The 15,434-nt window shown below is 39.4% G+C and overlaps 1 protein-coding gene across 1 annotated transcript; it reads right to left on the minus strand.

The window, feature by feature from the left end:
- Window positions 1-10,104: 10,104 nt before the first annotated feature.
- Window positions 10,105-15,335, minus strand: LOC110494351 (tripartite motif-containing protein 16-like protein). Its single transcript, XM_021569324.2, has 7 exons — window positions 14,756-15,335; window positions 14,462-14,557; window positions 13,680-13,913; window positions 11,894-12,053; window positions 11,732-11,791; window positions 11,546-11,599; window positions 10,105-11,119 (listed from the first exon to the last, which is right to left on the minus strand). Exons 1-7 carry the CDS (start codon window positions 15,290-15,292, stop codon window positions 10,569-10,571), a joined length of 1,692 nt encoding a protein of 563 aa, XP_021424999.1. The 5' UTR covers window positions 15,293-15,335; the 3' UTR covers window positions 10,105-10,568.
- Window positions 15,336-15,434: the final 99 nt, after the last annotated feature.

The raw sequence follows: 15,434 nt of genomic DNA on the forward strand, positions 1-15,434 counted from the left end.
AGGCAGAAATGCACTGTATAATGTGCTGCTATTGATGTAGAAGCTGAACAAAGAATAGTTCAGTCAGAATTATAAATGGTACAGATGAAGCTACAAAATGAGTCCCTGACAGACACAAAACATTTTTGACGATCTCATATTATGATTCCCTGTTTAAATTACTACCAAGCACATAAAAGGCACAATTTCACAAATGGATTGACATAACAAATCACTTTAAATAATTATTCAACACAAGAAAAATTGTAGTATGTAGGCACAAACTTGAATGGTCACAAATAAGGAATGCACAAATAGAGTTGTATGGGCACAAATAGGATTGTACTACAGACAATGTGATGATTAAGGCACAAACTATGGTCGTGGCAGACCAATAGAACTGGAGCTGAATGTACAGTACAAACAAAAAGCAACATGAATTGATCCCTTTAAGCACAAATAAAACTCCCCACTTCACCTTCTCTTGTCTTCTACATTAATGGACCAAACAATGTGGCAATCGCTATTGGACCAAATCAGATCAAAGTCGGATTGTAAGGCAGTCTCTATTTATTTATACTCATAAAACAGAATGGCAGTGCTTCCTGCTTTAATAATGTCTGAATTTAAACCAAGATACATTTTCCATTGGACTATTTCAACTAATCAAGCCAGATAGAGAACTCATACAATCACACAGTATTATTATAATCTGCCAAGACCTTTTTCCGTAACCATTTACTTACCTTCATTACACACTCAGCAAAGATTTTAAACATGCTGTTGACATAACTCAAAAGTACAGGCTAAATAAGGAAGCACATTTTCCCCACAACATAGCCCAATTTCATAAAACTATACTTGACTTGTCACTCTTCTTAATTGATTTACAAAATGATTCCATTTTAGCTAACTTTATTTTTTACAGAGGATTCCTTTATTTATTTTTTTAGCACAATGTTCAAAGCCATGGTGTTGATGATTAAATTGACTATATTTATTTTACTATATAATATTCTGTGTATGTTGGTGTACATTTCATTGTATATTTGAATATTTCTCAATTTTGTAGCTGGTATACCTTATCTGTGATTATGGGAGTGTAAAATGAGTGGGATGATGGTTTGGGGGGGGTACAGTACGTTTACCTTGTGGGATCCCAATGTAGACTTTATGATGGTATATTGTCGAACTCTGGCGAGCTCTGGTTCTCATGTGTTCCTCTCTCAGCTGCTTATAAAGAGGCGTAGCCCTCCAGATAAGAACAGTAGGTTACTGCACTATCCCACCAGTCTTTGGTTTAAGTTCTAGTCAAGCTTTGTTTTAGTCATTGGCCTGGAGCCAGTCGCTCTTGTAATTGTACCATGTCGAAATCGCTCACATTAAAAGTCTGTAAATATTAGTGTCTGTAGGATTCTACAACCAATAACAATCTAATTAATTATAAAGATAGAACAAAACTTGTGAAATATTTAAATGTCTTATCACTGCAGAACTGTTTTAACAGCTCATGTGAAATAAAATACTATTGAATGTGAATATGAAAGCACTTTTTCACTTCATCTAAAATAAGTATTGTTTTGTTTTTGTTTTGTCTGCGTATTGGTACGCTCAATGTTTGCCCTAGCTTGGGTACAGTCTGTGTTAAAGCAATATCTTATTATATATATTATAATGCTGGAGCTACGGGATGGGAGGCTAAAACCTCTATAGGGAAAATAAATAGTGGTCAGAAACTGCCCCTTTGTAGCTAAAGTGTTATAGTGAATCTCAACATAATATATGAGTGTGTGGATTTGTGGATTTGTGTGTCTGAATCTGTGTTAATGTAGTTTTCTTCTGATAATAAGTGGGTGCAGGGCCTTACCAAGCACTCTCTCTTCAGCCATGATGATTGTACAGTATTGAAGCTACATGTGTAATAATGATCTGTGGTTATAACTGCACATATCAATAAAGAATAAACAACCTGGAAGTGATTTGTGTGGAACTTTTAGGACAAGATATACAGTTGTCTACATACACCTTAGCCAAATACATTTAAACTCAGTTTTTCACAATTCCTGACATTTAATCCTAGTAAAAATGGTCTGTCTTAGGTCAGCTAGGATCACTACTTTATTTTAAGAATGTGAAATGTCAGAATAATGGTAGAGAGTTATTTATTTCAGCTTTTATTTCTTTCATCACATTCCCAGTGGGTCAAAAGTTGACATACACTCAATTAGTATTTGGTAGCATTGCCTTTAAATTGTTTAACTTGGGTCAAACGTTTCGGGTAGCCTTCCACAAGCTTCCCACAATAAGTTGGGTGGATTTTGGCCCATTCCTCCTGACAAAGCTGGTGTAACTGAGTCAGATTTGTAGGCCTCCTTGCTCGCCCACGCTTTTTCAGTTCTGCCCACAAACTTTCTATGGGATGTGATGGCAACTCCAATACCTTGGCTTTGTTAACCTTAAGCCATTTTGCTACAACTTTGGAAGCATGCTTTTTCCTCCAAACATAACGATGGTCATTATGGCCAAACAGTTCTATTGTTGTTTCATCAGTCCAGAGGACATTTCCTCAAAAAGTTTGATATTTGTCCCCATTTGCAGTTGCAAACTGTAGTCTGACTTTTTAATGGTGGGTTTTGGAGCAGTGGTTTATTGATGGCTGCGTGGTCCCATTGTGTTTATACTTACGTACTATTGTTCGTACAGATGAACGTGGTACCTTCAGGCGTTTGGAAATTGCTCCCAAGGATGAACCAGACTTGTGGAGGTCTACAATTTTTTTTCTTGGCTGATTTCTTTGGATTTTCCCATGATGTCAAGCAAAGCGGCACTGAGTTTGAAGGTAGGTCTTGAAATACATCCACAGGTACACCTCAAATTTACTCAAATGATGTCAATTAGCCTACCAGAAGCTTCTAATGCCATGGCATGATTTTCTAGGAATTTTCCAAGCTGTTTAAAGGCACAGTCAACTTAGTGTATGTAAACTTCTGACCCACTTGAATTGTGATACAGTGAATTATAAGTGAAATAATCTGTCTGTAAACAATTGTTGGAAAAATAACTTGTGTCATGCACAAAGTAGATGTCCTAACCGACTTGCCAAAACCATAGTTGGTTAACAAGAAATTTGTGGAGTGGTTGAAAAACGAATTTAATGACTCCAACCTAAGTGCATGTAAACTGACTTCAACTGTAGCTAGCTAGATTTGGCTGGACCTTGTCCTGGAACACTGTGTTTAGTGTATAAATAATAAATAGAACATGGGAGGATAGAGTTACCTAAAACTAATAACCTAGGACATAACCATGGCCACAGTGGAAGCCCATCACACATGTTCTCACTCTCATTTAGTACTGTACACAGAGGAACGTATTGTACACACAGGAAATGGGAAAATGTCATGGTTCACAAGGATCACTTATTCACGTTTAAATTCATTATAAATACTCCCTTTGTACAGATCTGTAACGAAATACCTTGGATAGGGCAACAGATGGGCAACAGATGACACACATCTGTATAAAACCTGGCCTCAACAGATGTTTTGGCAGAGAACAGTTAAAGGACTTATTGGAAGCCCATGAATGACCATTGAATTAGATACAAGAGGGCAAATATCTGAACACATTCAGGCTTCACACATCAGAACACAGGCATTAGACATTTTATGAGACAACTTTTTGAGTTGTGTATGATTATTACAGACAGATAGTGTGGTGATATCACGCTCTCACACAAATGTGACATATAATGTGTGTAAGAAAATGACTTGACTGAAACTTTAATACATAGGACCTTGAATAGTCAAGTAGTCCTTTCCCATGTTTGCTTAAAGATGATAAAATGTAAAATTTTATGATGTTAAATATGTTATAATATAGCTATAATGTCCAAATCCGGTATAATGGAAATATCAGGACTCAGTCTTTACCTCCAGGGTCTCATAACCAGACTAAGCCTGGGATTCAATCAAAGGCACATTGGACTCTAAGAGGGAAAGAGAGATAAATGTTGAGCTTGTTTTCTGAGCAACAAAAATAGGGATATTAACATAATAAAATAATATAAATATACAAATACTACTGATGATATGAAATACCTAAACACGACCTCTCCTCTCCTTGCTTTTCCTCACTTTAAAATGTTGGTTCATGCAACTACTTTTGTATTAGTTGTTATTATTGTCCTTCACTGTCTCCAATTATTATTTCATTTGTATGTTTTAATTACTTGTGAAGTGAATGGTGTTGCTGCAAGGCAGCAATGAAATGTGGTATAAACATTTATTTAGAGTTGTATTTGTATTTATTAGGGAACCCCTAGGCAGCAGCTACTCTTCCTGGGGTCCAAACACATTAAGGCACTTACATCACACATAAAACAAAAGATAAAACAGTACATCATCTAACATTTTTATACCACGACATATCTACAGTACAAAATGTATAGTACCACCATACAACAATATTGCAATGTACGTGCATGTGCTAGTGTGTCTCTTCACAGTCCCGTCTGTACCACAAGGTGTATTTTTATCTTTAAAAAAAAAGTGATTCTACTGCTTGCATCAGTTACCTGATGTGAAATAGAGTTCCATGCACTCATGGTTCTATGTAGTACTGTGCGCCTCCCTTAGCCTGTTCTTGACTTGGGGATTGTGAAGAGACCTCTGGTGACATGTCTTGTGGGGTATGCATTGGTGTCCGAGCTGTGTGCTAGTAGTTTAAAAAGACACCTCTGTGCATTCAGCTTCTCAACACTTCTTATAAAACAAGTAGTGATGAAGTCAATCTCCCCTCCACTTTGAGCCATGAGAGATTTACATGAGATTTACATTATTAATGTTAGCTCTCCGTGTACATTCAGGGGCCAGCCGTGCTGACCCGTTCTGAGCCAATTGTAATTTTCCGAGGTCCCTCTTTGTGACAGTTGACCACGACTGAACAGTAGTCTAGGTGAGAAAAAACTAAAGCCTGTAGGACCTGCCATGTTGATTTTCCAAGCTGTTTAAAGGCATGTTGACCTGCCATGTTGATAGTGTTGTTATGAAGGCAGAGCAGCGCTTTGTTATAGACAGACTTCTCCCCATCTTAGCTACTGTTGTATCAATATGTTTTGACCATGACAGTTTACAATCTAGTGTTACTCCAAGCAGTTTAGTCACCTCAACTTACTCAATTTCCACATTATTTATTACAAGATTTAGTTGAGGTTCAGGGTTTAGGGTTTAGTGACTGATTTGTCCCAAATACAATACTTTTTGAAATATTTAGGACTAGCGTATTCCTTGCCACCTATTCTAAAACTAACTGCAGCTCTTTGTTAAGTGTTGCTGTGATTTCACTTGCTGTAGTAGCTGACGTGTATAGTGTTCCGCATACGTAGACACACTGGATACCATTATGTTGGAGAGGCTTCCATTGAAGAACACCCTCTGTGTTCTGTTAGACTGGTAACTCTTCATCCACAATATAGCAGGGGGTGTATGGCCATAACACATACGTTTTTCCAGCAGCAGAGTATGATCGATAATGTCAAAAGCCTCACTGAAGTCTAACAGAACAGCTCCCACAATTTTTTTATGATCAATTTCTCTCAGCCAATCATTAGTCATTTGTGTAAGTGCCATGCTTGTTTTTTCCAAAAGTTTACTTAGGGTTGGTAACAGGCTGATTGGTCAGCTATTTGAGCCAGATAAGAGGGCTTTTTATTCTTAGGTAGGGGAATGACCTCCAGGCCTGAGGGCACACACTTTCTAGTAGGCTTAGATTGAAAATATGGCAAATAGGAGTGGCAATATTGTCCACTATAATCCTCCATCCAAGTTGTCAGACCCCGGTGGCTTGTCATTGTTGATAGACAACAATAATTTTTTCAACTCTTCCACATTTGCTTTACAGATTTCAAAATTACAATGCTTGTCTTTCATAATTTGATCAGTTATACTGTTGATATCACATACATTATCAAGCATTGCACACATATTACCCAGATACTGACTTATCACTTGGTGATCTATAGAAGCTTCCACCAAGAATGGGCTTTAGGTGAGGAAGATGAACCTATAGCCATATTACTTCGACAGTATTTAACACGAGAGCCTCACTAAGCTTTACAGGAATCTGGTTCTGATTATAAACAGCAACTCCTCCACCATTGGCATTTCTGTCTTTTCTATAGATATTTGAACATGTTTTTGGTTTTCTATTATGATTATCTTGGGTATTTAAAAGTATTATGGAGCCTTTCCTGGACACCCCCCTTTTTTCCCCATGTTCCCCTTCCCTTTACCTATTTTGTTTTTTTGCAGTATGGGTCCACTAGGCCTTAGGTATGGAGAGTTTTTTGACAGCTACGCTATGACTTGGAACTAAGAAACCTGCTGCTAGTCTATATATTTTGGAACTAAGAAACCTGCTGCTAGTCTATATATTTTGGAACTAAGAAACCTGCTGCTAGTCTATTTATTTTGGAACTAAGAAACCTGCTGTTAGTCTATATATTTTGGAACTAAGAAACCTGCTGCTAGTCTATATATTTTGGAACTAAGAAACCTGCTGTTAGTCTATATATTTTGGAACTAAGAAACCTGCTGTTAGTCTATATATTTTGGAACTAAGAAACCTGCTGTTAGTCTATATATTTTGGAACTAAGAAACCTGCTGTTAGTCTATATATTTTGGAACTAAGAAACCTGCTGCTAGTCTATATATTTTGGAACTAAGAAACCTGCTGCTAGTCTATATATTTTGGAACTAAGAAACCTGCTGCTAGTCTATATATTTTGGAACTAAGAAACCTGCTGCTAGTCTATATATTTTGGAACTAAGAAACCTGCTGCTAGTCTATATATTTTGGAACTAAGAAACCTGCTGCTAGTCTATATATTTTGGAACTAAGAAACCTGCTGTTAGTCTATATATTTTGGAACTAAGAAACCTGCTGTTAGTCTATATATTTTGGAACTAAGAAACCTGCTGCTAGTCTATATATTTTGGAACTAAGAAACCTGCTGCTAGTCTATATATTTTGGAACTAAGAAACCTGCTGCTAGTCTATATATTTTGGAACTAAGAAACCTGCTGTTAGTCTATATATTTTGGAACTAAGAAACCTGCTGCTAGTCTATATATTTTGGAACTAAGAAACCTGCTGCTAGTCTATATATTTTGGAACTAAGAAACCTGCTGCTAGTCTATATATTTTGGAACTAAGAAACCTGCTGCTAGTCTATTTATTTTGGAACTAAGAAACCTGCTGCTAGTCTATATATTTTGGAACTAAGAAACCTGCTGCTAGTCTATATATTTTGGAACTAAGAAACCTGCTGCTAGTCTATATATTTTGGAACTAAGAAACCTGCTGCTAGTCTATATATTTTGGAACTAAGAAACCTGCTGCTAGTCTATATATTTTGGAACTGCTGTTAGTCTATATATTTTGGAACTAAGAAACCTGCTGCTAGTCTATATATTTTGGAACTAAGAAACCTGCTGCTAGTCTATATATTTTGGAACTAAGAAACCTGCTGCTAGTCTATATATTTTGGAACTAAGAAACCTGCTGCTAGTCTATATATTTTGGAACTAAGAAACCTGCTGCTAGTCTATATATTTTGGAACTAAGAAACCTGCTGCTAGTCTATATATTTTGGAACTAAGAAACCTGCTGTTAGTCTATATATTTTGGAACTAAGAAACCTGCTGCTAGTCTATATATTTTGGAACTAAGAAACCTGCTGCTAGTCTATATATTTTGGAACTGCTGTTAGTCTATATATTTTGGAACTAAGAAACCTGCTGCTAGTCTATATATTTTGGAACTAAGAAACCTGCTGCTAGTCTATATATTTTGGAACTAAGAAACCTGCTGCTAGTCTATATATTTTGGAACTAAGAAACCTGCTGCTAGTCTATATATTTTGGAACTAAGAAACCTGCTGCTAGTCTATATATTTTGGAACTAAGAAACCTGCTGCTAGTCTATATATTTTGGAACTAAGAAACCTGCTGTTAGTCTATATATTTTGGAACTAAGAAACCTGCTGCTAGTCTATATATTTTGGAACGAAGAAACCTGCTGCTAGTCTATATATTTTGGAACTAAGAAACCTGCTGCTAGTCTATATATTTTGTTTACAGTTTAAATGTGATCGCTTTGACTTTGTTCATCGATGGAATACAGCCTATGAAATTACCCTGTGTTTGTTTTTACACTATTGGAGTTTTGGATTTCCTGTTCTGTGGTTTTATTTTATTTTATGATTTTTTAATTTTACCTTTATTTAACTAGGCAAGTCAGTTAAGAACAAATTCTTATTTTCAATGACGGCCTAGGAACAGTGGGATAACTGCCTGTTCAGGGGCAGAACGACAGATTTGTACCTTGTCACCTTGGGGGTTTGAACTTGCAACCTTCCGGTTACTAGTCCAATGCTCTAACCACTAGGCTACCCTGCCGCTTGGAAGCGCGTCTGACTGCGGTATCTCACACCTGTGGCCTCAAGGCAAGTTTAGAATTGGATTAAGAATTGCCTTCATACATGTGCACGTGCACATCTTATCATGTGTATGTGTGTCTGTGCCTGTGTGTGTGTGTGTGTCTTTTCCCAGTCCCCGCTGTTCCGTAAGGTGTATTTAAAAAAGAAAATCTGATTCTACTGCTTGCATCAGTTACCTGATGTGGAATAGTTACCTGTAGCCATGGCTCTATGTAGTACTGTGCACCTCCCATAGTCTGTTCTTGAATTGGGGATCAAGAGGTCAGTGGATTTTTTTTTAATTAGGAGAGAATAAATACCTTGACAACCATAGATGTGAATGGGTTGTCAAATAGAGCCCATATTTTTGGTTTCCACCTTTTGAAGCAGCTCTGAGAATTTGTTGTGTTGTCTTCAACATCGAATCGATCTGGAAACTCTTCATTGTGGCGCACATTTGAATCAGATGGCCCGAACGCTGCAAGGGCCTCTTCAGCATCCCTATGTTGGCAGAATGTTATCCAGCAACAAGGTTCCACAGCTGCCTCGTCGACCTCCCAAAAAGCCACCTCCTCTTCAAAAAGGAGACCGCCGGTTCTGTAATAATTCAGAACATTGGAGAAAACACCTGGATGTCTGTCGAATAATAATTCAGTGAGGTCATGGTCGTCAGGGTAGCCTAGTGGTTAGACCGTTAGTTAGCCCACCATTCCAGGGCCGTCATTGAAAATAAGAATTTGTTCTTAACTGACTTGCCTAGTAAAATAAAGGTTTTTAAAAAATGGTCCATCAGTTTAGCTAAACGGGTACCAGGCAAGCTCTTGAGTGGCCATGTAAGTTTCATGACGTATGCCACCAACATTGATCACCACCTTTTTCCTGACATCCTGTTTTCCGTCCCAGTCTTCCCGTAGACATGTTTTGGATGAGGTCATGGCGTGGGTCAAAGTATGGCCCTGAGAGGACACACACATTGAGCAGATCAGGACTTGGAGTGGAGACAATAGCACGTCCAGGAATGTTGTTTAGCCTATGGTCCTCGTTTGCACCAAAACTTTTAAGATTCAAAACGTTTTTTAGGCCCAGGGGTAAAGAAAAAACACATTGGGGCGGGCTATCCTCTCTCTCTTTTGGTAGTTCAGTTTGGGTAGAAATCATGAACCTTCCTTTTATTTATCAGTAGCCCCTGTCTGCATTCCAAAGTGCCACTCCTTCTGACAGTTAGGGGTACAGCCACATTTTTGCCTATTACCAAGTTTCTATTCAACTTGATTTGATTTCAAAATAAGTAGGACATCCAAACACAAATCTGCGGCAAAGAACAACCTTTGGAAGACAGTTTTAAGGCAATTCTTCCATCAGTGAATAACCCGTCACTTCCACCTTCACTTTAAGCATTAACAGTATATAATAATAGGAACATTAATATTTAAATTAAATTAAAGTACAAATGGTTGAAAAAACTTTTCAAGTTCCTTGATCTTTAACATTGACTAAACTTTAAATCTTTGAAAAGTGCAAGTGTAAAGCAGTAACTACTGGACTAATGACCCCATCCTCTCATGTCATCCTGCTGTATAAGGGACATGACACTAGTGTGAAATAGTCAGAAAAAGTAGGTCATAAAAGTTGTATAAAACAACACTTTAGCATTTAATTTGCGCAATTTTATTTTTATAAAAATTGTATGAAAAATGTAAAAATGTTTCAGTAGATATTACAAATACGTCGATATTACAAATGTAAAGAGGGTACAAGCTGATTTTAGAGGTTTACAAGCTAATAAAACCAAGATATGATCCCCCAAAGCCTAACAGCATTCTAAAGCCTTTTAACTGTTATCCAGTATGTATACCATGTATATAACTTTATTTTGAACTTCTATCCAGAGTCTACACTTTCTAGTGTATTATTTTCTATATAGGGTTGCAAAAATCTGGTAACTTTCCCAAGATTCCCAGAAATCCTGTTTGGAGGATTGTGGATTTCCTGCTTATTCCCTCCTGATTCTGGGAATTATCCAACCTGGATTTCTAGCAAACAGGGAATTTCGGGAAAGTTACCAGATTTTTGCAACCCGATCTCTATGTCCTAGTTTTACTCTCATGGTTAGAATCTTTCATGCCTCAGATTACATAGTGTGATACAACTCTCCTCCCCAAGCCAGAACCCTGGGTAGAGGGGTTCAGTGAATGTGAACTTCTTGGTTCTGTAGAGTAACTCCATCTTATCTGAGACTTCATAAAATGTTATGGTGCCCTCCTTAAATTGCAGGTAAACCCCTAATCTGCACTGGCTGGGGGTTGCACAGAGTGCAACACCTTCACTGTTGTGGCACACAGAATAGCCTTTAGAACGGTCAAGGCTCCAGGATTGGTCACTGGCCCCAAAAGCGGATCTCTTAGAGACTGATTTTCTGTCTATGCCCCAATAGGCCAGGGCAATCTCAGCCTTGTTCCCCACCACTTCCACCTCCCAGTAGCAGCGCTCAGCTTCAAGCCCCTTCTTGCACAGCACCTGGCGACGGTAGTTAAACCTCTCAGAGTGAGGTTGGACCGGTTCCTTCTGCTTTTTAGCATCCCACCTCACCATTCTGCCGTCCTCTGAGAGGGAGAGGTCCTTGTGGGCAGTGTTAGGGTCCAAGGTAAGCTCACAAGCATCTGAAGGATCAAAGACGATGGTAAAATGAAGTTCATGACCATGTTCATAGAAAGCCAGTATGAGGGTTAGCGCTCAGGCTAGAATGAAAAGCATACGTTTAGTCCTTGATGAAGGCATAAGGCCGAAATGTATGCTCGGTTTCTTTAAAAAAAAAAATGTATTAGCACCTTACACTTTCACTTTTTGTATTCTTTTGAACATGGTCTAAATTAATTCTATTATTTTTGCATCTCGGTCTCCTTGGGATATTATTCCTCTCATGGTTTTGAGTGCGAGTACTTTTTGAACTCTACATGATCATGTTCAAACAGCATTATCATGAGGTTGGTTCAGATCCATTTAAAAATACATCTCTTTATTACTATGTTTCTGTTGTAAAGGTTGAGTGAAGATTCGATGTGTTACACAAAGAACATAGGACTCACACTGTAGAAATTCTGTTCTGGTCGTAGGCTCTGGGGTCTGTGCAGCACTGATAACTGTGTAGGTCAGGAGAAAGGCTCAGTTGTGGTTAAAGTTCTTGTTAATTTCAAACTCTCATTACTAAGGGTCAAGTAAAATGTGACTGATTTTCTGAAACACTTGGGATAACACACAAGGATAAGATTCACCTGGAAGCTGCTCAGGTATGACTCTATGGTCTGGAAACTGGGAACCTCCATTTCCAGCCACTGTTGAGACAGATCATAAAATCCTTTATAAATGTATTGTATATTGGTCTGTCTGTCTGCCTATGTGTACGTCTGTCTGCGGTATACCTCCCCTCAACTGACCAGTTTGAGACACTGTACTGATTTCCTCCTCAGCGAAAGCCTCCAGTCGATTCCCAAACTCTGAGACAGCACTCCTTATGGCCTCAAAGGGGAGGTGTGGATCCGTCGAGACACTGGACAAGTAACGGGGTTCTGGGAGGTTAGAGAGAGAGGGCAATCTCTTTTTTCATGATAGAGAGGGAGATAGAGAGAGAGACTTGAAAATGATAGAGTTATCATTATTAGTTGTGAAAATTCACCATGTCATCATGCACACACTTGTGAACCTCAGAACCAGATCCTACATCTATCTACTACAGCCTGTGATCAGTAGCAGTGTGGGGGTAAAAATCACTGGGGAAGCCATGCCCCCTCCAAAACAAAACGAGCCATATTGCAACCTATGTGTTGTGATAATTGTGTTGTTTGCTCTATAACTTGTTAATTCATATGCCTTGCAACCGTGATATACTGTATAGGCCTAAAAGGGCTCCAAAGTGGCTCAGCGATCTCAGGCACTGCATCTCATTGCTTGAGGCGACACTACAGACACCCTGGTTCGAATCCAGGTTGTATCGCAACCGGCATTGATTGGGAGTCCCATAGGGCGGCGCACAATTGGCCCAGCGTCGTCCGGTTTTTGGCAGGTGTAGGCCGTCATTGTAAATAAGAATTTGTTCTAAACTGACTTGCCTAGTTAAATAAAGGTCATTAAAAAATATATATATATAATAAAAAAGCAGAGACAATAAGAAGACAGTAGCATAATTAATTCAACCACACCTTTGTTTTATCACAAAATTGGAGAGCAACATCTGTCCAGTGACGTCCACAAAGCATATCGCATGTAAGAAAGTTACTTGACCTACAGCATGGCCAAGCAAGTTAATGTTTCCGAAATTTTCGGACCACTAAATAACTATTGATTTAGAACCACAGAGTTACCGCAAGTCACACAGAAAACAGGAGCCTCCATTGTTCCAGCGCCATTTCAACATAATCCAATCAATTTAGCTTAGTCTAATACAGTGACAACTAAAATATACCAAAAATAATTTAGTCCATCAAGCTACATACGATGTGGCTGTCCATGGTTCTTATTTCTGTGTGTGTGTGCACCTTCGTGTAAGTAGAAAAACATGTTGACTCAGCCTACTTGTAGAGAAAAGCCAATGCCATCCTCCTCTCTTTCATGTTGATGAAACGGTCATTCTGGCATACAATAAACGCTTTTATTTTTTGTTGTCCTAGGCTACCTGGCTAAAACGCTTGCTTGCTAGCCTAACTTCCATTCATGGGCAACGTTAGCTATAATCTTAGCCTTCCACATGAAGCTACATATTGAACTTCCATCCTCTCAGGCCAGGGGCACAACATTCATTAATGAATGGTTGGATGTTATTATCATTGGCCAGTAGGGAGAATTAAGTAAAACTACAAGTCCAAATCCCTATCTCCATAAATGGCTAATTTAGGAAAGTGCCAATCAATTTTCGATAGCTAGCTAGGTTCCCGTGACACTTTTTTTTGTGTGTGCCAGGACTATTCACAGTTGAGCTCAGTGCTGATTGGCTATTGGACCAGATAGCAAGATCAGATAAAGACACAGAGGGGCGCTGTTTCGCTCGCTCGGATGCTTTCTCCTGTGAGATACATTCAGCCTCTGGCGAATTGAAGGAACATTATGAAACACTGAGATGAAAGATAAATTATGTTATGCTTTTTATTGGTCAATTTCTTTTAGGACGCCTGGCTTACCTTGGCATCCATGAATACACACCACTGCCTGTGATACAACTAACCATACCTGGAGGAAGTGGATATCATCATCTGTCTGTGAGAGCTGCCCCAGCTCAGCGTCTCTCCTCTTCAGGGCAGCCATGTCTTTCTCCATGCTGCACAGGGAGCTCTCAGCCTGAGCCACTGCAGCTGTCTCGTGGGCCAAGATCAACTCTCTCACTGTGGAGTAGTGCCTCTGGAGGGAGTCGATCAGCCCAGAGAGGACACCCTCGCAGTGCTCCTCAGCAGCCCTACCACCTTCCTGTTACACATACAGTCAGGGACAGACTTAGTGATTTACGTTTGTTTTTAATTTCAGGACGTTTTTAAATAGGCCATATAAAGTTAACACATTGGCATTACATATCAGCCTCAAGGCCTTCGTCAGAGCTTTTGGGAGGGTTTTTAATGTGCACCCTTATGTTGACATTACTCCAACCCCTTTCAGTGCATTGAATGGATGTAGGTGGAGCAATGTCTGACGAAGGCCTTGCAGGCCGATACGTAAAGCTTAATAAAGAGCAGTGACACTAGCAAGAGCAGCATGCAGAATTCTCCTTTTTTTCCCTCATGTTATTCAATTGTTACCATACACCTGCATCAAGACACTGTAGCTCAAATGTGCCTTTAGAATTTTGAAACACATTGGGCATTAAAATCTGTCAGTGTGGGCCACCTGGGGCAGTACACACCCATGAGTTAGGAAGGAGACTGTGGCCTTGCTGCTATGTTACTATTATAGTTGGGTTTGTCCAGAGAGCATTGTAAATAACTATATTAACTTCCTTGTCAGATCGACTGTATACCCACCTTAACCCTCTTTATGTTCTCTCTTAGGTCCTTCTGCTCCTGTTCCCTCATTTTGATCCTCTGCTTGGATTCCTTCTTAATGTCCTGGAGCTGTTCCTGTGGAGGGGAAATTTATCTGCAGATTAAATATTTACAAGGTCAAACCAATAATAACCTCATAAATCTTGGAATGCACACGGTAATGAAGTGTTATTTACGTACTTATTTGAATTGAATCACTAAGGGATCAACTGAGAATTATACACATAACCTTTGGGATACTCGAAGCGCCAGCTTTGAGATAAAGGTCAGTACCTGCTTCCTTTTCCGTCCCTCTTTCGCCAACAAATTGTTATGTGCTTTATGCTCAACCAGGGCGCATAGAGGGCAGATGCATTGATCATCATCACAGCAGTAAATCTCCAGCAGTCTGCCATGTATAGGACATACTCTGCTCTTCGGTACCTCTGAGACTCTAGTGGTTTTGGGTATCTTCGTGGGTCTGGCCCAACCCAGAGCATGACTGGGCGAAGGGCCTGCCTCCTGACCGTCTTCAACAGGTCTGCGCTTACCTCCAGCACCCACATTATTTCCACACTTGGACTTCTTCATTCCTTCCACCATTTCAGCCAGAACAATGTTCTTGATCAGGATAGGCCTCGGCTGAAAGGAGTCTTGGCATTCAGGGCAGCTGCAGAAACGATCACCCATTTCTTCATTGTCCCAGAAGTCCTGGATACAGATCATGCAGAAACTGTGTCCACAGGGAATAGCAGCTGGATTACTGAGCACCTCCTGGCAGAGTGGACAGCTGAGGTGGTCCTTCCTGACAGATATGCGAGACACAGCCATATCTGAGAACTATAACATGTTGGTCTTTCTTTTCCGCCAGGAAGAGAACAGTTTCGATTCTGTGAAAAGGCACGCCTTGTGGTTTCATGGTATGTTTGAGAGCTGAGAGGGAGTGGTGAGTCTGGACTGAAGCCAAAGGGGA

Source organism: Oncorhynchus mykiss, chromosome 17 (assembly GCF_013265735.2).
Source record: "Oncorhynchus mykiss isolate Arlee chromosome 17, USDA_OmykA_1.1, whole genome shotgun sequence".
Classification (NCBI taxonomy): Eukaryota; Metazoa; Chordata; class Actinopteri; order Salmoniformes; family Salmonidae; genus Oncorhynchus; species Oncorhynchus mykiss.